This window comes from Tenrec ecaudatus, chromosome 1 (genome assembly GCF_050624435.1).
Source record: "Tenrec ecaudatus isolate mTenEca1 chromosome 1, mTenEca1.hap1, whole genome shotgun sequence".
Classification (NCBI taxonomy): domain Eukaryota; kingdom Metazoa; phylum Chordata; class Mammalia; order Afrosoricida; family Tenrecidae; genus Tenrec; species Tenrec ecaudatus.
In genome coordinates, this window is record NC_134530.1 from 192,648,838 (window position 1) to 192,672,496 (window position 23,659).

General features: G+C 37.0%; 1 protein-coding gene across 12 annotated transcripts in view; it reads right to left on the minus strand.

Moving 5' to 3' along the window:
• ABL2 (ABL proto-oncogene 2, non-receptor tyrosine kinase) overlaps window positions 1-23,659 on the minus strand; it is a 139,568-nt gene that overhangs the window by 23,532 nt on the left and 92,377 nt on the right. For 4 of the 12 annotated variants that reach the window (XM_075527909.1, XM_075527938.1, XM_075527919.1 and 1 more), the window contains exons 2-4: window positions 6,227-6,289; window positions 4,870-5,040; window positions 951-1,246 (exon numbers count right to left, since the gene is read on the minus strand). In XM_075527909.1, coding sequence (XP_075384024.1) covers window positions 951-1,246; window positions 4,870-5,040; window positions 6,227-6,289 — 530 coding nt within the window. Of the gene's footprint in view, window positions 1-950; window positions 1,247-4,869; window positions 5,041-6,226; window positions 6,290-10,431; window positions 10,618-23,659 lie in introns of those variants that run through there. The other 8 variants (XM_075527927.1, XM_075527930.1, XM_075527953.1 and 5 more) reach the window with 6 other exon arrangements.

The following is a 23,659-nucleotide window of genomic DNA, read 5'->3' on the forward strand; positions in this document are numbered from 1 at the left end:
AAAGATACACATAAGGGAACTTTTAACCTAATTACGTCTACCATAACTGATTTTATAAGGCTCTCTGTCTGGTAGCAAGACTAATCACATCCCTTGATTGTGGTCAGAGGGAATTCACTGGAGGCTTAATCTATGCATGGACCCTGCAAATGGATTTTGGGATTCCATTGTCATCCAGACCCACCTATAAACCAGGTGTTCTGAATTTAACCTCTTATACCATTCCCTCCCATGGATTTGGATTTTATTATTTACAATCCTTGGGATCTAACAGACTGGAGTGCTTCCTTCAAGTAGACTTAGTTGATGCCTCACTTAGATGGTTGTTTGTCTCAAGGTAAGACTTTCAGACCTCAGAAACTATTCTTTATGATAGCTGGGCACCATCTGGTTTCTTCACCACACTTTGCTACAGCACCTATATCTTCAGTGATCTCTTCTCATGAGGTCGAGTAGAGTAGGGCCATGTCATAAGAATCAAGTGTTCTTAGACTGGGGGTAGAATTAAGTGAAAGCCCGCAAATCCATTCATTTATCTATGGTATATATATCCAGTTCACTTTTTAGATATTTTATGATAGAGAACATTATAACTTATTGCTGTGGGGCAATAGGTAATTTCACTGATAATGCCATTAACTTAGCCAATGAAACAGAATTTAAAACAGCCGAGGAAAGGAAATTATATATGTTTAGGCCAGAGAAGCCTAAATTCTTATTTTGAGAACTTTTGAGAAATTGTTCTAATTTTCAAAGCTACACGGCTAATTTAGAAATTCTACACAATATATTGGATATATATGTGTATATCTGCATAATGATAATGATGAAAAGAGTTAACCTACAGTATTTATTTCCTTCCATTTAAATCTAAGTCTAGTTACTCTGAGTACTGTTTTCCAGATTACCCCGTCCACATCAGCAGGTGTTAACTCACCCCTAAATCTTACCTTGCCGTCTGGAGTGGTATTGATCCTGTAGTGATACACGCGGCCCTCATACCTGAGCGAGATGGAGAGCTGCCCCGGGCTGCTCTCACTTTCTCGCACCAGGAAGCTGCCATTGATGAGACTGCTCAGGAGATACTCTGCCGCACTGCGTGACACAGGCCCGTGGTACCATGAGTGCTTTTCCAAACTGTTCACTGGGGTGATGTAGTTGCTTGGCACCCAACCCTGTCCATTCTTAGATCGAACTTCACTCCACTCACCATTCTGGTTGTAACCAAGCACTCGTAGCTTTTCACCTAGTCATGAGGTCATCACAGAATGAAAGAAAAGATGGTAAGACTTTATTTGAAATAGAAGCAGTCTATTATCAAACTTAAAACTTGTTTAAAAAAATGAACCGAGCACTTTTATACAGAATTTATTTTATTTTTTTCAGAATTTATTTTTAATGATGAAAACCAGCTTGGCTGACATCGATTGATCAATTCAGTTTGTCGAAACCACAGGGACAGTCTGAAACTGCTTCCTGGCATTACTGTACCTGTTTAGGGCCCGTAACAAGAGGAAACATCCCTGCGTGGTAGTAAGATAGATACACAGACAGAGGTTACTTAAATGGCTGGAAAATGACACACTACTCACCCTTCAATAGAAAAATAAAACTCTTGTCCTCAACAAAGTTCACCAAGGAATTGTGTTACATGTGGTTCAGTGCTAATGACAATCAAGGATTAGGGAGAAGGCACATGATAAAAAAGTTATTTCTAAATTTCACTTGGCACCAATGAAACAGATACACAAAAACAACCCCCCAAATCACAGGCCTAGGAGCTTTAAGCAGTTATTTTTAAGGGTTGTGGTACAGGCAAAGATGACTTACAAACCACAATCTTTTCCAGGAGGCAACTTTTTAAATAGTTACACTTTCCCAATTTCCCTCCAATTCCCCCATGAGGAATGAATCACTCTTATCCATTCCTCTAAAATTAGTGTGGAAGAGGAAGCTGACTCTGAGAATGGATCTTAAGGCCCATGTTACTCAGAGTATCTTGCTTTTAATATCAATATCCTTGACTTCTATTACAGTGGTGAACATGAAGTTTGAACTCCTCAACAGGCATGCATCTTTGCCCTAAACCCTTGCAGCGCAGATGCTGAGCTCTGGAGAAACAGTACTAACTGAATCACAAGCATCCTTCCAGCGGCTTAGGCCCCTATCAGAAATGAAGGCCTTCCTTTCTCAGTGTCAGAGAGAAGAAGAAAGCCAAATTAGTGGAAAACACAAGGCCCAAGAGTTAGGAGCAAAGGCTATTGAGGAAAAACTAAACATTATTACTGTAGCAGTCACTTATTTTTTTCCAAATCATTACTTTTCATTACTACTTACCATCTGACATCCAATGAAAAAAAACACAAGCTTGTACACACACACAAAGACATATATAAGGGGAACTTCAGAGAGTTTATGGAAAGGGGGAATGAAAAGATAATTCAATATTCCCACATATTTTTTAAGCTTCCCCGTCTCAATATGTCTAAATACAAATATGCATAAACCCACACATACACATAGGAGCACAGGTGGTAGTGACTGGATGTCCACAAGTACACAAACACTCCCCAACCATATTTATAGGAAAAATATGAAAGAATCTTAGTGCTATTGGGAAAGTTGATGAAATTAATGTTCCTTGGAAGCTTCTACCAGTCCACAAGAAAGAGAAGTAAAGAGTAAGTCCTATATTCTTTTGCTTCCTCACAAAGAACTGGTCATGGCAGACCATCAAAACTTAAAATACAAACATCCTCAGTTTTTGTTTTCTTCTATTCTTGGCAGTTATGAGGGGGAATTATCTTCTCACCACCAGTGAGTTGGTCCCCACTCCTAGTGTAGGACAGGGTAGAACTGCCCCTCTAAGTTTCTAAGATTGTAACGTTTTATGGGAGTAGAAAGCCTTGTCTTTCTTCCATGGAATGGTTGGCAGTTTTGAACCCACCAGTAGCCTGTTGACCTTGTGGCCAGTAGCCCAACCAGTAACCTCTATGGAAGTTCTTAGTGACATGGAAATTGGAAGAGGTATGACTAGTAGGTGTGACTAGTAGGTATGGTCCTATCAACAAACAAAGCTTGGGGAAAACTTTTTACTTTAAAAAAAAATCATTTTATTGGGGGCTCGTACAACTCTTTTTTAAAAATAGTTTTATTAGGGGCTCATGCAACTCGTATTACAATCCATGCATACATCAATTGTGTAAAGCATATCTGTACATTCATTGCCCTCATCATTCTCAAAACATTTGCTCTCCAACTTAAACCCCTGGCATCAAGTCGACTTTTTACTTTTTTTTAAAAGTTACTTTTCACTTTTTTTAATTTTAAGAAAATATCTTAAAGGACTAAACACTGTCTTTTATTTTAAAATATATTTACTATCTTTTAAAATAATAAAATGTTTTACCATTAAATAATTTTATATTGAGAACCTGGCTTAAGAATATGCCAGTTGTTGAGGTCTAAAAGAAGTCACTGTTAGACTATGAGATAAAGAGAATTCCACAGCTTGAACTGCACACTAGTGGTTACTATGATTGGTGGCTATGGAATCAATGTTTCCCTCGTGATTAAGCTCTTCTGGAAAATTCCAAGAAGAAAATTATACCTAGAAAAGAATGTACAGAGTCATTGCTTTGCAGATTTCTCCACTGAAGTGGAGTTTATGTAAGCACAACATTCCTTGAGGGGAGGCCTGTCTTCTTAATTTTATGTACATTCAAATTTAATATGTAAAGGCTTCAATGGTTCATTCTCCCTTTACCTTGCTTTTGGAGCCTTGGGGCTGTGATCAGCAAGGTCCACAGTTCGAAACCACCAGCCACTCCGAGGGAGAAAGACAGGAGAGTTTTCTATTCCCATAAAAAGTTAGCAGTCTTATAAACTCTGAAAAAAGTTCTACCCTGTCCTATAGAGTTGCTATGAGTCTGCATTGACTCAATAGCAGTTGAGTAAGTTACCTCGTTTTAAATCTTAATACAAGGCATCTGTTTGACAAGTAATCATTTAAGTGACACTTGTATTTAGTTAAAAATTATCCTGAAACATCTTCCCTGATAGGAGACTTTCAAAGGTTCAAAAAGAAATTTAGGCTAACTAATGCAATTTATGTACACAATGAGAATGTCCCCATACTCTTATTTCTCTCCAAAAGAAGTTCCATTATTTTCTGGTGGGTGATTTTAGTGTTCCTTTTTACCTTTACCACTGAAATAAACTACTGATCAGTGGAAAGTGTGGTACAATAGACATTCTCTCTCATATTCCTTTGACTTACCCAGATAAACATGAATGATAAGTATTTACGTTGTCTAGGCTACTTGAAGCTGGATCGCAATGAGACAAGAAACTTGTACCAGAAGGTGAATCACTGCACTGTCTTCATACAGATGGCTTTGTACCAAAAATGAAAATGTCAGCTGAACTAAATATAATATTGTACTTCAGTGATGTTTGTGGTTTGCCATTCGGACTAAAGTTTTCGTTTCACTGCCACTGGTCACAAACGGTTCTCTGAAAAGCAGTCTGCTGCCAACATTTGGAGTAGCACTGGGACCTGAAAAATGACTCAGCCACAGTTCAACCAGAACCAGGTCGCGCAGAATTCTGCAAATGAACAGTTCATGTATAGCTTGTGTGGTGTCTTTCTAAGGTACTTGATCTCATTTATCCCTAAGTTCAATAAAGTAGATAAAGTAGTATTGTATCTCAAATACATGCAAAAAAGACAGATGAACCAAAAGTGTCTGGACCAAAATCCCCTAGTGAATTTTGATGAATGGCAGAATCTAGGGCAACAGCCAGACCTTTTATTTATTGACCATTGAAGAAAACAAAAAATGAGAGGATGTTGCACAAAGGTCTTACCTTTAGTAATGCTGAGTGTGTTATCGCCACTTGCTACAAAATCATAAAGTGCAACAAAGAGATTAGGGTCACTCTCAGTGGCTCCAAGCAAGTTCTCCTTGGAACTCCACCTGATGGCTTCATTCAGTGCCTGCGATTCAACATCACAACCGTAGGGACGGTGTAAGGCTTCTGAAAGATAAGAAGGGGAAAGGCATTCACAGTAGGGCCCACACACAAGTTCACTGGTGCTCAACTCTGAGCTGCTAGCACTCACGGACCGCTCCAGAGTAATAGCACTCGAACACTCATGGAGTGTGAGCCAACGGCAATGTCATCTTACCATGTTCAAGCTGCAACCTGTTGATTTAAGCAGGCTGGCTACAGGTAACAACGCAGGACAAGAGGAAGAACACCAAGTGAGTGTCAAGCCCTGGTTTGTGTGTATTTATCAAAAGCAGACATTAGTGAACAGCAAACCATTTTCTTAAAATGACAAAAGAAAAAGGAACCTCATAAAGAAATAACTAATAGCTTTGTAAAACACATAAGATATTCTGTTGCTAAGATATTTTGTGGTTGAGTATTTAAAGAAGCAAAGGTTTTGTCTTATAAGCTCTTCTGAACCACTTTTTACTCTTTGTGCTCTCTCCATACAAAGCATATTGAGAGAAGACAGGAAAGATATTTTTACAGAAACAGGGACATATTATGTCAGGCCAGACACTCCTCATACATATAGAAAAAATGACAGACATAGTGCTTCTAAAATAAAATTCAAATATTACCTGCTAAAACACAGAAATATATGTTTTGGCTTAACATTAGTTATTCTCAGCATCCCCAAATACCCTTGGTTACCACAGGGTATCATTGCTAATTGCCTTAATGTCAATATTTGTTTTACTCATTTTATTTCTTCCTAGGCAGCGAAGTTTTGCTAAAATTTTGCAATAATTTAAAGGTTCCAGAAAAGGTCACCATTAAGGTGTAGTTGTACCATGTGTACTGACTTGGAAACCTTTCTTCCTTGAGGCTTCGTAATTCCTACATCTAGTCAGAGTCCACAAACAGGGGGTCCCTAAACTGCTTAGCTAATGACCACCTGCTGTTCACTGCCCAGGCCCAGTATACAAGCCACACACATGGCTTCCCGGACTGCTTTCTGTGGTTTTCTGCTAGGACAAACTATCCAAACACATATGAGATGTAGTGATGCGCTCCCCGCTGCCCACCCCCCCCCTCAGACTTAAGATTGGCTTGATCATATTTGCAGGGAAAAGGCCCTTAAAGCCTATGGTTTTGCTTCTCTTCCAATCAATCCCCTCATCTCCATCCCTAGTGGAATGCCTTAGTTTAGATCCCCATCAACTCTCACCTGGACTACTGCCTCCAGTCTTGTCTCCCTCAAATCCATCCTCCACACAGCTGGCAAAGTGATCTATTTAAAACAAAAAGCGGACCATGTCACTCTTCTTAAGATTCCCAATAGGTGAAAGCCTCTTTCACGTGGCCCTCAAGGCCTTTCAGAGCCAGACCTGTGCCTACTTGTCTAGCCTCGCCTTTCCCCATGCTTCACGCCTCAAATGCAAAGCTGTCGCCTACATCATACTGCGTCTCCCCTTTTTGTCTCAGTCACAGTCCTGTCTACCAGCAATGGGGTTCTACGCCTAATGCTTAGCTCCACTGAAACCTACCCTAGGAAGCTGCACATGTGCCTCTCTTTGCTCACAAAAGCATTACATTCACCACATGAATATTTTTTATCTAATTCTCTATTTATAACCTCCTTTATTAATGGTTGTTTAACAAACTTCAGAGATGCTCCTTATAAGAATTTTCATTCCTCTTACTATCTCATTATATTTGTTCAATAACTTCTGGCTAAATCGAGACCAAAACTAAAACATGAATTTCACTACCATCAAGTCAATTCTGACTGATTGTGGCCCTATAGGACAGGGTAGAACTGCTCTTTTGGGCTTCTGAGACTAACTTTTTTTCTGTAGTAGAAAGCCTCATCTTTCTCCTGCAGAGCCAAGTGGCTGTTTTGAACCACTGACCCTGCAGTTAGCAGCCCAACTTGTGATCGTCTATGCCACCAGGGATATGACCATAAACGATCAAGTTACACAAAAATAAGAGCCAGGAAACAAAACAATGTATTTTACTTTTACAACTCACACTAACTCACATCTAAACAGTGGCTTCACAGCTAGCCACACAACACAGCAATTCCTGTTGAGGTCGAATCTGTAATTTTCCTAACAGCTTAACTGTATCACATTCCTTCCTGTGCTTAAAAGATTTCCTTCTTTTAAATGTCATGGCTAACTAAAATTTTGTTTCACATTAAAAACATGACTTATCTGATGATCATTTAAAACAGGTAACCTATTGTTCCTTGTTTTAAAGGAGTTGTAGTAAATGAAACAGCTGTGTTATAATAAAAAAGATAACTAATTCAAGACTACCAAACAAACACAATTATTATATGAAACATTCTTTTAACTGGCCACATATACTCTACTTTCCTTCATTCTAATGAAAAATTTTGTAGTCTAGCACAATTTCCATTGAGCTACAAAATGCCAATCCTTTACTAAAATATAAGAATTGTCAAAAATACGTACAATGACTTTCCATAATACCTACTAATTCTCTATTAAACACCAAACAATACACACTGATAAATGTGATAGTGGTATTTCACATTACAGTGTTAGGCAATCATCACTCTTTTTAACTACGATCAAAAAGGTTATGCACATTTCTTTCATAGATAGGGGAAAGTCTTCTTTGTGTGGAACTATAAAGGGATCAAACCCTTAAATAGAAATATCTTCTTATACCATCAGTGGCCAGTTGGAGATTACATTGGACAAGCACTGAAGTCAATGCTTTAACCCCATCAGACCAAAAAAGAGTAAATGCCATTTATTTCTATTTTATTTTGTGAATCCCAGGATGCTAAAATTCAAGGCTAATTATTTGAATGAATATTGTGCTGGGCTTCAGACTACAAAGATTATAAACTATTAATCACATGATTTGGATTCAAATTGTAAAGCTACTCCCCAGCAGAATTCCCCATCTCAGTTATAGTATGCTATCTTTTCAGGCCCTTGGGCCAAAAACCTTGGACTCATTTGTTGATTCTTTGCTACCTGTTTCCACACCAAGAAATTCAATTGGCACTACTCTCAGAAACCAGGAATCCATTCACTTCTCATTCTCTCCATGACTACCATCGTCATCACTTCTAACAGAGATTTCACCAGATTCCCAGCTGAGCACAAAGTTTCTATTCCTGCTCTGTAATGGCTAGTCTCAACACAGAAGCTAGCCTTTCAAGCACCAGTAAGACGGAGCTATTCCTCTGCTGAAAACTCTTCCACAACTCCCTAATTGACCCAGAATAAAAGCTGAGCTCTTTACAAGGTCCTCTGAGGCCCCACACAACCTGGGGTGCAACTCTATCAAGCCTAAAACAACTCTATCAAGCCTAAAACAACTCTATCAAGCCTAAAATCAAGTCAGCTTCTTAAAAAACATATAGTTAGAAAAAAAGAAGCAGCAGAATGAGGCCTACAATTCAATTTTAGACATAATTAAAAGGGATCTACACAGCAAACAAGATCAGGTTTCTCAGTTATACAAAGGAATAAATACAAGAGTCATTTTTGAGGACAGAGCACTAACAGAACAACAACTTGGAAAACAATCCTCTTTATTCCCAATTCCCCTTCAGGGAGGACGAAGGTACACCTGCCTGATGCAAGTTACAATATTGGATCACCTTGTTGCATATGATAGCTGGACAAAGAATAGAAAGAAAGAAGTAGAACTGATGCCTTTGAGCCAGGGTGTGTGCAATAAAGAATACATGTACCATGGACTGCCAGAGAATGAACAACTTGTCTTTGCAGAAGTACAGCCAAAATGCTCTCTAGAAGGTAGGATAGTGAGGCTTCGTCTCACATACTTGACGCATGTGATCAGCAGGGGCCAATCCCTAGAGGAGGGCATCATCTTGCTTGGTAAAATAGAGAGGAAGCAAAAGAAGAGGAAGACCCTGGAGTAGGTGGATTGAAACCGTAGCTAACAATGGACTCAAACATAATAATTGTGAGGACAGTGCAGGACTGGGCAGTGTTTCGTTCTGTTGTACCTATGAGTCAGAAAGGACGAGACGGCACCTAACATCACCATTCTTACTTCCCACCTCTGGTATTATGGCCCTTTTGGTCAAGTCAAAACATCGTGTTTCCTTCCTTCCTTCTTTCTTACCACTCTTCATTTTGTTATCTTAGTACGGAAAGTCAATTTCCTGTACAGTCAGTCTGCAAAGGATATCCACTTAAACACCATTCTTCCTACCAGTACACAAAGGAAAAAACCCTTCCCACCCTCTCCCCACTACCCTCCCCCAAGTTAAACAGAAAGAGTTACTAAATGGGGACAAGGAGTTACGAAATTACAGAGAAGTCTACAGGAAGAACAATATAAATGTCTCAGTGTTTTCCAGTGCCTGTGGCATTTTGCTCATAAGCTTAAGACAGGCAGACAGATCCTGATGATTCATATGTACCATGCCTGCCTGAATGCAATGTGTAGGCTGGGAACGCTTTATTTTTGAACCATGTGCTGTTACTCTTATATATTTGGTACCTTAGATAGCAAGGTATTATTTTCCATTAATTAGCACTAGAAAGATCGTAGACTTAAAATGACTCAACATAAGACTCAGATTTTCACTTATGATATACAGGATCCACAAGCAGAAATACTTTATATCTAGCAGAAAAAGTGATTTATTATTATTATTTAGAAAAAGTGATTTTTCCTATTGATTACAATAAAAAACCCAAAAGAAAACATATAGAAACAGCTTATGAGAATTGTCAAGATTAAAAGTGTTAAAATACAGAGCAATAAAAAACTCAAATTCAAATTCAGAAATATTCCCTGCTCTTACTATTTAATTTTATTAAAAACATTTTCAACAATAAATAATTAATAAATCTTATCAATTTCATTAAAATTTGTCAGAGATAAATGAATACCTAAAGTATTTACCTAAAAATTTCTAAATTACTTTAAAAATAGTTAGCTTGTTAGAATTGACTTTGTAGATTCTCTAAAAAACTAGTGACTAAAAAATCATTTTGTTAGGGGCTCTTACAACATTCCATACATCAATTCTATCAAGCATATTTGTACATATGGTGCCATCATAATTTTCTAACCATTACCTTTTATTTGAGCTCTTGGTATCAAAACTAGTAATTTTTTGCCCCACAAAACTAGTAATTTCTAACGTATCTTTTGAGAAGTATATAAGGTAGCTAGATAAACTATTCAATTCTTTGTTTTAAGGCACATGTATCTTAATACTATAAAATATTACATATTTTACATCTATTCTTCCATTCTATAAGTATTTACTAGGATCTTATTATTAAATACCAGAAGAAAATGAAGATACCAGTAGTAGAGATGAGTTTTTTGAAATCTCCATCCCCACAGGATGATGATGATTATCTATCACCCTCCCCACACACTTTCAACTCTGAACCATACCTGTCAGGTCGGGTAAAGCTGACTCTGAGGTCTCACGGTACTGGCAGCAAAGCGGTGTGTCCTGATCTCTGCCATAACTATTAGATGGAAGCAGGACTGTCCCAAGGAGCATACTTCTGCCCAGAAGCACAAAAATTGGACTATTCTGTGTAAAGAGGAAGTCTCAGAATTCCCCTCTCTGACAAGCACCACCAGTGGCCAGCAGGAACCAACAGAATGAGAAGCATTCCCAACTTGTGAAGTTAGTGGGAGTGGTCTAAAGGAGAGTGTATAGTGCCCAACAGAAGACTTAGTCAGAAAAGAGGTACTTCAAGAACTCCAGGAATATTTTCATAAATAATATGTTAAAAAAAACCAATCCCACCCACTCATGAGTCACAAATCGTTTGATAACGAATATAAGAATCAGGGCATCTACTGGGCTTTCATTCCTAAGTAGATGATGCACTGAGACTGTAGCAAAGTTTCCTTGGAGAAATCACCTTAAAACCAAACAGCAAATACACTTTTAAAAGAGGAAACGCCTAATAAGACTCATATTTTTACGTCACTTACATTAGTTCAAGAAACCACAAATCCAAAGTCAGAGAAATAATTACGTTCTGATTCATAAGTGCAGAAGCCAAGGCATGAATGCCTGCATTAATATTTTTGGCTAAAAACACAATAAGGTTACACACATGGCATGAAAGCATTGAACATTTTTGTATGTTAAAAATTTTAGAGCAAAAGTCTGACCTTTAATAATACATAAAGCAAAATAAAGTCTAAGAACCTAATAATGGGATTACTTTGTTAACCTTTGTAAATGAGATATTTGTAAAACCTACAAATAACAGGTATTATTGACATAATCAATAAAAATGGATTTGTAGCTATGTAGCTGGAAAATGTTTGTCCATAAATATTAATTAAACAACTACTATGTACCAGACAAGAGCTCTGAACATGCTGAGGGCTCCGCACTGGGCTGCAACCAGAAAGGTGGTGAGTTCGAAGGCACCAGCTGCTCTGAAGGAGAAAGCTGTCCCTCCCATGAAGATCGCTTCAGAAATGCTAAGGAGCAGCAGTTCCCCCGCAGTCCTACAGGGTCTCTTGGCATTGGCATCTACTCAACTACAGTGGGTTTGTTTTGCTACGTATAACAAACACTGTTCTGGGTCAGAGAAGACAACAGGGTAAATAAAATTCCAGGACAGCAGGACTGAAACAGTCCTCAATAAAACCACACAGAAAATTTTATAATGGAACTAGATTCTCTAGAGAATTTCTCTGATGTAGGCAATAATTACAGTCTTTAAGAAGAAAGCTTACACTTTCAGTGAAGTTAAACTTTAAAAGGCTAGTACTGTCAACCTTATGGAAAAAGCAAGAGTTACATGACTAACCGTTACCTCAACTATTGACTCATTAATCACAAATGCCATGTTTTTCTTTTCTCTCGTTTAGAAAAATCTCCACAATCCATATTCTAGGTATGCCTAGATTCTGCACAATATGATTTACTACTTAATAACAAATCTTCTACATAAATTACCTATAATTAATAGTCACATTTTAAATTGCTGCTATGTTACAACCAAGTTTCACCTGCTCTGTGTAATGCTTGCCTTCCCTGACAGCGCCATCTACTGGAATAGTGAAGAAGCCCATAAATTTTAAGCGTATAGATGTACCTTCTACTCTTCCCATAAACAATTCTCAGCCTCACCTAGTGTGGGTTATTTCACGGATCCAAAGTTGTTTTGATATTCAAAAATCTATCAGTGTTTGCCACCACATTAACAAAAAATCATATGGGAATATCAATCTATGCAGAAAAAGATTAGAAACAATTCAACATCTATTCAACTAATCTTATTTCAACTATAGTCTCCCCGCTTCCTCCACTCCTAAATCTTCTCCAAGCAAATCCCAGACACTTGCAAGTATGTGTTTCTAAAACACAACCATCCCTTCCCCCGCAAAATTCCAAACCCTTTGCTGGACTCCTAAAACCCATTGCTCAACGCATAATGACAGGGTTACTAAGACTGCGATAGTTGTGGGGCCACATAGCCTCATATTGCTCCCGTGGAGCAGGAGTTTGTGGGATTGAACCACTGAGGTCTTTCAGTTAGTAGTCCAGTGCTTACCTGTCGGTGCTGAGTGTTCACTATTAGACTTACAGTGACCCTGTAAAGCAGAGAAGAACTTCTCGTAAAGGATTGCTAAGGCTGTGGATCTTTACTGCAACAGATTTTTCTCCTGCAAAACAGTTGATGAGTTCAACCACTGACATTTGGGGTAGCAGCCAAGCACCTTAACCATTATGCCACTAGGGCTCCTTATCTTAATATAAGGATATTGTCAATTACTTTGGGCAGAAGAGATGGGCCTTTATTGCCTGTTCTTAACCCACCTTAACCTGATATAGGTATGTGCAAACTAGAAAAGAGACTGAAAAAGAATTTTTACCGTGGAGCAGACACTGACTCACAGTAACCTCATCCAAGAATGTCAGAGCCAAACTGTGCTCCCCCAGGTTTTCCAGGGCTAGTTTTTGTCATTGGAAATAGATTGCCAGGCCTTCTTTTGAGATGTGTCTTGGTGGATCTGAATCACCAATTTTTTAGTTAGCAGCAAGGACTCCTCCCTACCATAGACATAGAAATATCAATTCACCTAAGAAGATCGATTATTTTTAGTACCAACTGATATTTTTACAGACCATAATTTGTGCACTCGGGGTACTCACTGATTCTAATTTGATAGTTTTTAATCTACATATTTTCAATCAACAAAACAGACATTTTAAGATAAAACACATCGTGGGTTCATATAATGGATATGATTTCAAATTCAAATCAGAAAGTAATAAGGGTCTTCCTTTCCTCTCTGCCTTATATCTTCTCAAGGACATAGATAGGGCATAATGTCATAGGACGGGTCTTTAATAAGTTGATGGAAATTATGTATTATGAAAAGAGAAAACTCTACAGATTAAGAAGGATAAGACATAGGTTTATAATGGCAAGAGCAATATGAATTCTACTGAAATTGAAGGAAGAACAAACATCAAATTTATGGTGAAGCTTAGGTAGAATAATGATGAAATCACTGAAACTTTACAAAAAATTAACAAAGACAATGCCCAAAGAAATGAGTATGCACACAGACAACTTGTTTTAAAAGGAACTAGACAGTGTTGAAGGTAAAACCCTCAGTGGCTGGCCACTCACATCAATTTTTAAGGAAAACAACCTTGTTAATTCCCCAACTGAAATGAAATGAGGATGAATAGCAGAAACAACAGCCAACATCAAGGACATCTCAATTGATTCAGTTTGTAATTCTGAAAAATTACAGCAGAGCAAATGTTCGGTTTAATGGATACTAATTTTGTTCAGATCAAAATCAGTCAAGCACAGAGCTTTTGAAGGAAAAAACAAGTAGTATCAAGAGCCTGAAGCATTTCTATGAAGAAATGTAATAGGAGATGAAACATGGTTTTACCGGTATGATCCTGAAGAAAATGCACAATCAAAGCAATGGCTACCAAGCAGTGGAAGTGATCTAGTCAAAACAAAAATGGACCAGTCAATAGCAAGGGTAATAACAATTGTTTGAGGTGGGGTGGGGGTGATAATATTCAGGCATCTTGGGAGTTGACTGTTAGGAAGGTCAAAGAACACTAACATCCGCTTACTATGAGAGATTGCTTTGAGAAAACTAGCCAGTGCTTTAGCTGAAAACTGCCCAGGGAAGCTTCACCAGAGGGTTCTTCCTCATCATGCATGACAAGATTTCCTGCTTATTCCTCTCATCAAAGAAGAGCAGTTTTGATAGGAAATCAGGCACCCACCTTATAGTACTGATTTTGCGCCTTTTTATAGCGTTCATTTTCTGCAGATGGTCATATAAAAAAGACTGCATTGACATGGTCAAATTCCTAGGACCCAGTCTTTTTTGATGGATGGACTAAATAGTTGGTAGCATCCCTAAAATTGTCTTGACTTTGATGGAGCTTAGGAGTGTACATTGAATTTTTTTCCCTTTTAATTCCACCTTTAAAATTGTCCTTGTATTAACTACTTATTTTCTTTATTCTACATTATACATAAAACAATCTCAGAATAAAATAACAAGCTTAAAACAACCAAAAATTGATTACTGAAATATTTTAATTCTCTTTCCCTTTTCTTTTGGTGACTGGGCAGCACTTCTTAAGACATTTTTGCTCATGACCCCTTGATCCTATTAAAACGTAGAAGTCTCCAAATAATTTTTTATTTATATTGATTATGAGCAGTATTATCTACCATATTTGAAGCTAAAATCAAGAAGTTTAAAAATATCTATCAATTTTAAAATTACATTTAAGTCCATTATGTCAAATGAATAATTTAAAATAACAAAATTTCATTAAATTAAAATAGTATCATTTTCATTTTATGTAAATCTAACATATAACATAATACAAGATATCTGGCTTCTCATTTTACATTCAATCTTCTGTGAAGCTTCTTTGAAGTACATGAAAATCTTACTATGTACAGATATACAGGTGTAAAGGGGATATTTTATTATTCTTTGAGATTATTGTGGACATTCTTCTTTGAAACAATTTTAAAACTCAACAAGTGGTAGTTTATTAAGAGTTAGTTGTAATGTAGATTCTAAAATCCTATCAAAATTTTCATACTCTATCACATTAAAGTTCATTGGTCTCTTATCTTTGAACATATATTTTTATGCATGTTTCTTTTTTAACACTATACATTAATCATCTGGAAAATATTGGTTCATCTGGAAAATATTGGTTCATTAAATGTTGATATAATCGTACACTATTTGTACATCATATCTATTACTATCACTAACAATCTCATCAGAAAAATTTTCATTATTGGAAAGGTGTCCAATTCACAGTAGTGATTCCTAATTTCCTTCAATTCAAATTTTTGTTTCAAATTCTATGATCAACAAACACTGTTAATTTCTTCTTTGAAAGTTATAGGCTCATTTAATTTATTTTCAAAAAATATCTGCCAAAATCTTAATTCTGAATAGTCTGTTATTCAGTCTTTCAAGTAATAATAGTGTTTCCATGAGAGGAGCAAACAGTTCCGCTCACAACTCAAGGCAATCATTCCACTTTAATATGTTTGATTTTTGTCTTCCCATTTTATAACAAGAATTCTTAAAAAGACATATACTCAAGAACAAGGCTTTAAAAAAAACTTTGAGAGTTTACACTTCAAACCATAATTTTTTATTCAGAAACTTAAGCAAGAAATTTATCAAATCTCCTAATCGCTTACCCAATTTCTTTGCCCTTTCCCCCCTCTTCTCCCTTATATGGGGAGTCAAGACTTCAAAAAATTAATGTTTTTTACTGCTTCATCAATAAAAATTTTAAGTGAAACTAGTATTACTTTTTTACCTGCAAAGGCATGATGACATCAGAGAACATCTCTGAGCCACTGCTTTGATTTGAACTGAGATGTCAAGCGTTGCTTGTACAATTGTCAACACAATGAAAATATCTCGGAGACCTCTAGGGGCTTTTGGATCACACTCAAACATTAAGAACCACTGTGATAAAGTAAACACCACTGATATACATGTAAGTGCATTTGTTGCATTTCAATGTTTATGGTTTCCTTTATTAATTAGATATCTATATATCCAAATTTAAATCCATAGAATAAGGTGTACTCTCTCCTTCCATGAGAGATATCCCTTTAAAAATGTTTTTACTTTCTAGAAATAGAACTATATAATCCAGCAATCTCACACCTAGGTATTTATCTCAGAATAATAAGATCTGTGACACAAATAGACATTTGTACCCGTTTATCGAAGCATTATTCTAAATAGCACAAAGACTGAAGCACCTATGTAGTATTCAAATGATATATGGATAACAAATTGTGATATATATAAGAGGCTTCAGAACGTTTGTGGATCAGCTATCAATCGAAATGGCGTCTGGGGTCTCAAAGGCTTATATTCAAACAAGCAGCCGCCATCTAAACAAGGAGTTAACTAAGTCCACATGGAAGAAGCACACCAGCTTGTGTGATCCAAAGATAACTGTTGCAAACTTTGAATATGGTGAGAAAAAAGCACCAGAGCAAAAATTATGAACACCCAATTTGTGGAGGGCTAAGGGGGTCGTTGGGAGCCCCAAACCTATCTGCCGAGTATCTAGTCAGATTGAACCACTGGCAGATCCGCTCTAGCCACAGGCAAGAGCCTCAAACAGCCTATCAGAGCATTGTAATCTTGATTATGCTGGATCAAATTTAATACTTGGACAGTAGACCACCCAAAAGATGTGACCTGAATCTGTTCTGGGTGCAAGTATCTCTAACTGGTTCCCTGACAGAAATTTCTTCCCTGGCTTTTTGAATGTTGTGTGTGTGTGTGGGGGGGGGGACTTTTCCTTCTTATGCATTACTTGTATTTTTGTCTGTGTACTATTATGTTTTAACCTTACCATTTTACTGCAATTTTGTTTGTTATTGTTTTCTGTTAGGCCTCCCAGCTGTGCAGCACAGGAGGAATGGATACATAATGATAATAACTGATACAGGGGGATATAGGGAATTCAGGGCTTGGGTGGAGGTGGGCCACAGGGAGGGGGAGGGGAGCATGAGAATGGATTATGATTGCATAACTCACCTTAAAGGCGATTTAACTATGGGGGTGTGCTCTAAAATTGAAGTGGGGGGAATTGTACAATTTTCCTTGATATAATTAAATGATTAAGCTATTGAATTATATTATATGTAAAGTACATGCCAATAAAACTGTTGGGGGAAAAAGTTTGTGGAAACATTCCATTATCTTTTAATTCCATTTCCAAGAACTTTTAAAAGCCCCTCACACAGAGAATATTATGCTCACAACAATAGAACGCAGTGATGAATCCATGAAATATCTCACAACATTGATGAATTTGAAGGCCACATGGTACTGAGTAAAAGAACTCAATCACAAAGGACAAATATTGTAGAAGACCACAATTATAAAAAGCCAAAAAAAGATTCTATAAAGAAAGAAGTGTTTTTTGATGACTACAAGGATGGAAGGAAGAATCATGAACTGGGTAATACAAAACCAAAGACCCATTGTTATAGTACTAATGCTAACTAAGCAGGTAAAGCACAACAGACTCTTCAAACAGTCAATTACACTGGGCCAATGGACAATACTTGCCCCCAAACAAAGTTCAGGAGGCAGGAAAGAAGGATGAATGGAAACAGTGAAGCCAGGAGAAAATGGAAAGAGTGTCAATATATTGATGAGATGTTGTAATTAATGACAGAAAACAAAGTTTATAGACATTGTTGAGTGGGGAAAATAATGTACTCTGTAAACGTTTATCCCCCTAACCACCCTCCTGAACCACCCCAAAACATACTGGTGTGATAGAAAGTGGAGGTACCCTGAGACAACAGTCTTAAGTCAAAACAAAGAAGCCAGAATAGAAATGGAGAGAGCACGGGCACACTGCAGACTGCAACCCAGATCACAAGATGATGTGTGTATTACTGAATGGAAAACAACCTTGCTGTGTAGACTTGCACCTAAAAAACCAAATGGTGGTGGTGGCAGCGGGGGCTTTATTCTTGGTTTTAATATGAGGACTTATATTAAGATTCTCTCCCTTTTTCTAGCAGACCATTTTACCCTCTTATTAATTTTAACTTTCTCATTTCACATTCGTCGTAAAGATCATGCTAATATGTGGTAGCTTCAAAAGGCTCATGGAAAAATAGAATTAAGAGATAATGGGATTTTTCCAGGAACTTTTTATGTACTGTCTTACTTGGTGTCTGCTACTTTAGCTTTCTAGTTGATAACTCTCTTGCAATGGCTACATAGAAACTCACAGACAAAATTCCTGGTTAAAGACTTTATGAAGGAAGTTAAGTTTTAATGCCAGTGGCTAATGCTCAGGGTAGTTGTTTATCAGGGCATGTTATAAAGTTTAAGATCCAATAAATGCCCAAAGAGGTATACCATTCTGCTGTAAACCTCACAGAAAAACCCACCTCAAGCTTTGGTAGTCACCAAGCCCAGTTCCTTGAATTAGGTGCCAGAGGCCTCCCACTGCCGTAAACCTCAGCCAACGGCACTCGGCGCCACTTCAGTAAGCAAGTCCAACCCTCCCAATGAACTGTCCTGAGGCATTCCATGCTGCATGCCAGTCTCCCGCACAAAAGCACTCTGCTTTCTCTGTTCCAGGGTTTGGGAAACCCTGGCTCTATTTCATGCTCTGGCTCCTGGTTCTGCTGCTACTCCTCTTAGATGGTATATTCGTCATGGCTCCATGGGGTTCACAGGGATCTCAGTTACATAGGACCCACTCTGCTCCTGGCTCATGCTGGTAATGAGATTTTACACAGCAGGAAGGGAAGTGAGGGAGTCCTGTTTGAAATTACTCACAGGTGAATCCTATCAGTATCTTCCCCACAAATGACCAGACCAGGCACAGAAAGGTCATTGGAATCAGAGACCTTGGCTGGAAAAGTCACATTAAGTAACTCACTGCTGCTGCATTTTTGAAGTCCCCTCAGATACAGTTCCATCATTTTGTACAGATGCAGATCAGTTCATGTTAACCCCAAAACTCTTCAAATAAAGAACTTAGAATATGTAGTTAGATTTTTTAATTCATTATGATTGTTTAGAAAATGTGTTCTGTTTCTGTGTTCAACTCCCATGTGTGTTATGACATCTCTAGTTAAGACATAAGCTGAAAGACGTACACACATACAAATCAATATATACTTTTTGTTAAAGTAGGCAGATCGCCTTCTGGGATGCATTGCACAGAATATCCTAATTAAGACACTAACACAAAAAATCCCCAGTAGCTCATTTCTCATAGAAGCTAAATCTAGAAGAAAAGTACATTTCTATTTATAATTTTTGAGTAAAAAAGAGGGAAAGTTAGAAAAACAACAAGGCATTTAGAAGCACCCTATATTAAAAACACTGTTTGGCTGCAGACACACAGTTCAAAAGAAAAAAGCCCACACAATGCCTACAACACAAATTAGGTAATGTTTAGAAAATGGCAAACAAAATGATTAAGGGTAGATAAAGAAGAAACACAATAGAGTTCTATATGGGGCAGTATCTAAATTTGAAAATTAGAAAAAGGGTATTATAAAACAAAATATAAAGATTAATATTTTATAAACCTATGTGGTTTTCCATGACCTAAATGAGTATTTCTTAAATATTTTAAAGAATAGAAAAATATATAAACTAATCACACAAAACATAAGCACCTAAGATTAAACTCAACAAAGTATAAGAAATATTTCTATCTTTAAAAATGTTTGTTTTAAGCGGCCATCTAATTGAGGAGCAACTAAGCCCACGTGGAAGAAGCACACCAGCCTGTGTGATCATGAAGTGTCGATTTGATCAGGCATCAAAGCCTCAAAAGAAAAAATTCTATCAATGTGAATGAGGGAGAGAGTGGAGAGGAGACTCAAAGCTTATCTGTAGACAATTGGACATCCCCTTACAGAAGGGTCACAAGGAAAGGATGAGTCAACCAGGGCACAGTATAACACCAATGAAACATACAACTTACCTATAGTTCTTTAATACTCTGCTCCCTACCCCCACAATCAGGATCCCAATTCTACCTTACAAATCTGGCTAGGCCAAAGCATGTACACGGGTACAGGTAAGAGCTGAAAACACAGCGAATCTAGGACAGATAAACCCCTCAGAACCAATAATGAGAACAATGATACTAGGAGGGGAAGAGAAAGGTGGAAGAAAAAAGGGGGAACCAATCACAATGATGGGCATATAACCACCACCACCCATCCAGGGAGAACGGACAACAGAAAAGTGGGTGAAGGGAGACAGCGGATGATGTAAGACATAAAAATAATAATTTATCAAGGGTTCATGAGGGAGAGAGGATAAGGGAGGGAAAAAAATGAGGAGCTGATACCCAGGGCTCAAGTAGAAAGAAAATGAGGATAGCAACGTATGTACAAAAGTGCTTGACAAAATGGATGGATGTATGGATTGAGCTGTTAAGAGCCCCCAATAAAATTATTTTAAAAATAAATAAATAAAATGTTTTGTTTATAACAATGATGTATGCCAACTATAGAAAACTTGGGAATTATATACAGACAACAACATCACTCATTTCTACACTCCTAGTATAAGACAACCATTACTGATATCTTAATATATAATGGGGCTTCAAAATTTTGGGGGGAAAATTCCATTTTCCCACAAAAATTTTAAAGTCCCCCCTTACATTTGCATTCAGTCCTTTTAACCTGTCTAGTATTAATATTCAATCAGTTATACAATCTATAAATATTTACAGAGTGATTATTACATGCAAAGTAATTTGCTAAACATGAGATTTTGGATCTAGGCTGCTATGATTCAGAATTGACTTGATAGCAGTGAGTTTGGGTTTTTTTGAAAGCAAGAAATACAGGCACAAGAGATAAAATGAATAGGTTGAGTGAAGGGAATGTTTACTAAACGTTATCTAAAGAAGTTGACAGTATGCTAAGGTCCAAAGCAACAGAATGATCTAGCAAAGATGGAACAGCATTCTAAGGAAAGAGAATGAAGCAGATACACAAACTGTGAGGCAGAAAAGAACCAGGTTTAGATGAAATACAAATTCTCGCTGGGGTTCAGGAACTCAGACAGGCAGCACGAAGTTAACAAAGTCAATAGAGGACAGTCAGACTGAGCACTAGATGAAGGGCTTAGGATAAGGTGACCAGATTTTAACATTGGTAAAGCGGGACACCATTGATGGGGGTGGGGGTGGGGGTAGAGGGGGATGTTCTTGATGAAAAATTTGGTCTATATGGAGCAAGAAAAATTTTCATAGAATGCAAAAATAGTACTGTAATATTTTAAAATTTTCAACATAAGTACAATTTACAAATATAATACATTAAAATTATATATAGTATTATTTTATTCTTTGGCATATTTCTCATTTGAGTGAATAGGTTGCTATCATTGTTTAAAAGGTCATGAAATTTTTCATAAGAATTTGTTAAATTATATTTCACACATAAAATGGATTTCAAAGTCTTAACACTTAATTGTGATTTTTTTTATATCCACAATTTACTGTAGAAAAAACACGCTGAATGACAAAATAACGATGTATAAATTACCAAGGGCACATGAGGGATGGGGGAGCGGGGAGGGAGGGGAAAAAAAGAGGACCTGATGCAAAGGGCTTAAGTGGAGAGCAAATGCTTTGAGAATGATTGGGGCAGGGAATGTACGGATGTGCTTTATACAATTGATGTAAGTATATGTATGGATTGTGATAAGAGTTGTATGAGTCCCTAATAAAATGTAAAAAAAAAAAAAGAAAGAAAGAAAATGATTAGGAAAAAACACGTTGAGTCGCAGCATTAGTGCCTGGTAAGGACAGCGCATATTCCACAATTTTTAGTGCATTATTGTATGGAACATGATTTGTTTCAAAATGATGAAATATTTCTAACCATTTGTTCTCTATTGTGATTTTTGCTGGTGCCCAAGATTTAACCATTTCCTTATCAATATATATTTTAAATAATACCTCATTAAAAAGATCATTTTCAGAAATATTCCTACATGGGGAATTTTGAGTAATATGATCGAATTATTTTTGCACATCATTCCAATTAAGTTCTTGTTTTAATGTAACCCAATGAAAATGTCCAATATCATTGTAATGTACCGTCCAGTCTTCTAAATAAATCTATGCAGTTACTATAGAACTTTTTAACGTGATTCATGATATCTGCACAATTTATTGCACCTTGTTCTGGCTGGCTTATATTATTACGGATAGTTAACGGAGGAAAATTATTTTCTAACTGCTCTTGACAGTGAAATTTTAAATTATTAATTTCATTTGCTACTTCGATTACCGAAATTTTGTCACCTTCAAGTTTTATAGCATTTTGAAAAAAAGCTGCTTGATCGTGTACAAACTCTAGCCAAATTTTGAAGATTCTTTTTCAAAAAACTCTTCTAAAATTCTAGGACATTTATCCTGTGATAGAAAGTAGGATTTCAAAGAATGGTACATTTTAAAAATTATTTTGACAGCTGGCAAAAGAGCTAACCAGCGCATTTTACTGTATCCAAGTATTTTCTGATATTCGACTTCCACAGTTTCACAAAATTCTTTAAGCATTTCAACGCGCACAATGTATATATAGAAATAATAATATATTTTAATAACAATATTTTCCACATCTACGGGTAACAAATCAGCAGCTGTTTGAATGGCATTGTGTATTATGTGCACTGCACAACCAACACCAATAATGTTTTGATTAAGGTTTTTGTTTAATTTATAGAAAATACTATTTGAAAAAAAAATTATTTGTACCTCTTCTCGCTTTTCCTCCAAAATTTGTGTTCGTGTTATCTTCACAATATGCAATATGTTTTAAATTGTTTTTTTCCAAAATATTAATAATGGAACTGAAAATTATTTCAGAAGTTTCACCGGGCACAGAAACGAAATCTAAAATTCTAATGTTTATTCCAGTTTCCGAATCAAAAAATCTAATAATGGTTGGAAATAACTTCATTCCTCTTTTAAAAATGAAATTTTATTGTGTTCTCGGTGAAGATTTGCACAGCCTGTGTAGTTGTCCTTAGGTGCCATCAAGTTGGTTCCCATTCATAGCAACCTTATGCACAACAGAACAAACACTGCCCGGTTCTGCTCTTCCTCATAATTCTTATTGTTGAGTCCCTTGTTGCAGCCACTGTGTCTCAATCCAGCTTGTCGAGGGCTTTTCTCTTTTTCACTGTCACCCCACTTTACCATGTCCTTCTCTGGGCCTGGTCTCTTCTGATAACATGCTCACAGTACGAGAAGCTCCTTCTCTCGAAGGAACATTCTGCTTGCACTTCTTCCAAGATAGGCCTGCTCATGATCTTGGCAGTACATGGTACTCTCAAGATTCTCCATCAGTGTTCCTTAATCAGTGTCCAACTTTCACATGCATATGAGGCAGCCGAAAATAATATGGCTTGGGTCAGGCACACACTAATCCTCAAAATTACATCTTTGCTTTTCAACACATTCAAGTGGTACTGTAGAGTAGATTTGCCCAAACAATGCAAAGCATCGTTTGATCTCTTAACTGCTGCTTCCATGTGCATTGGCAATGGATCCAAGCAAGAGGAAATGTTTGACAACTTCCAT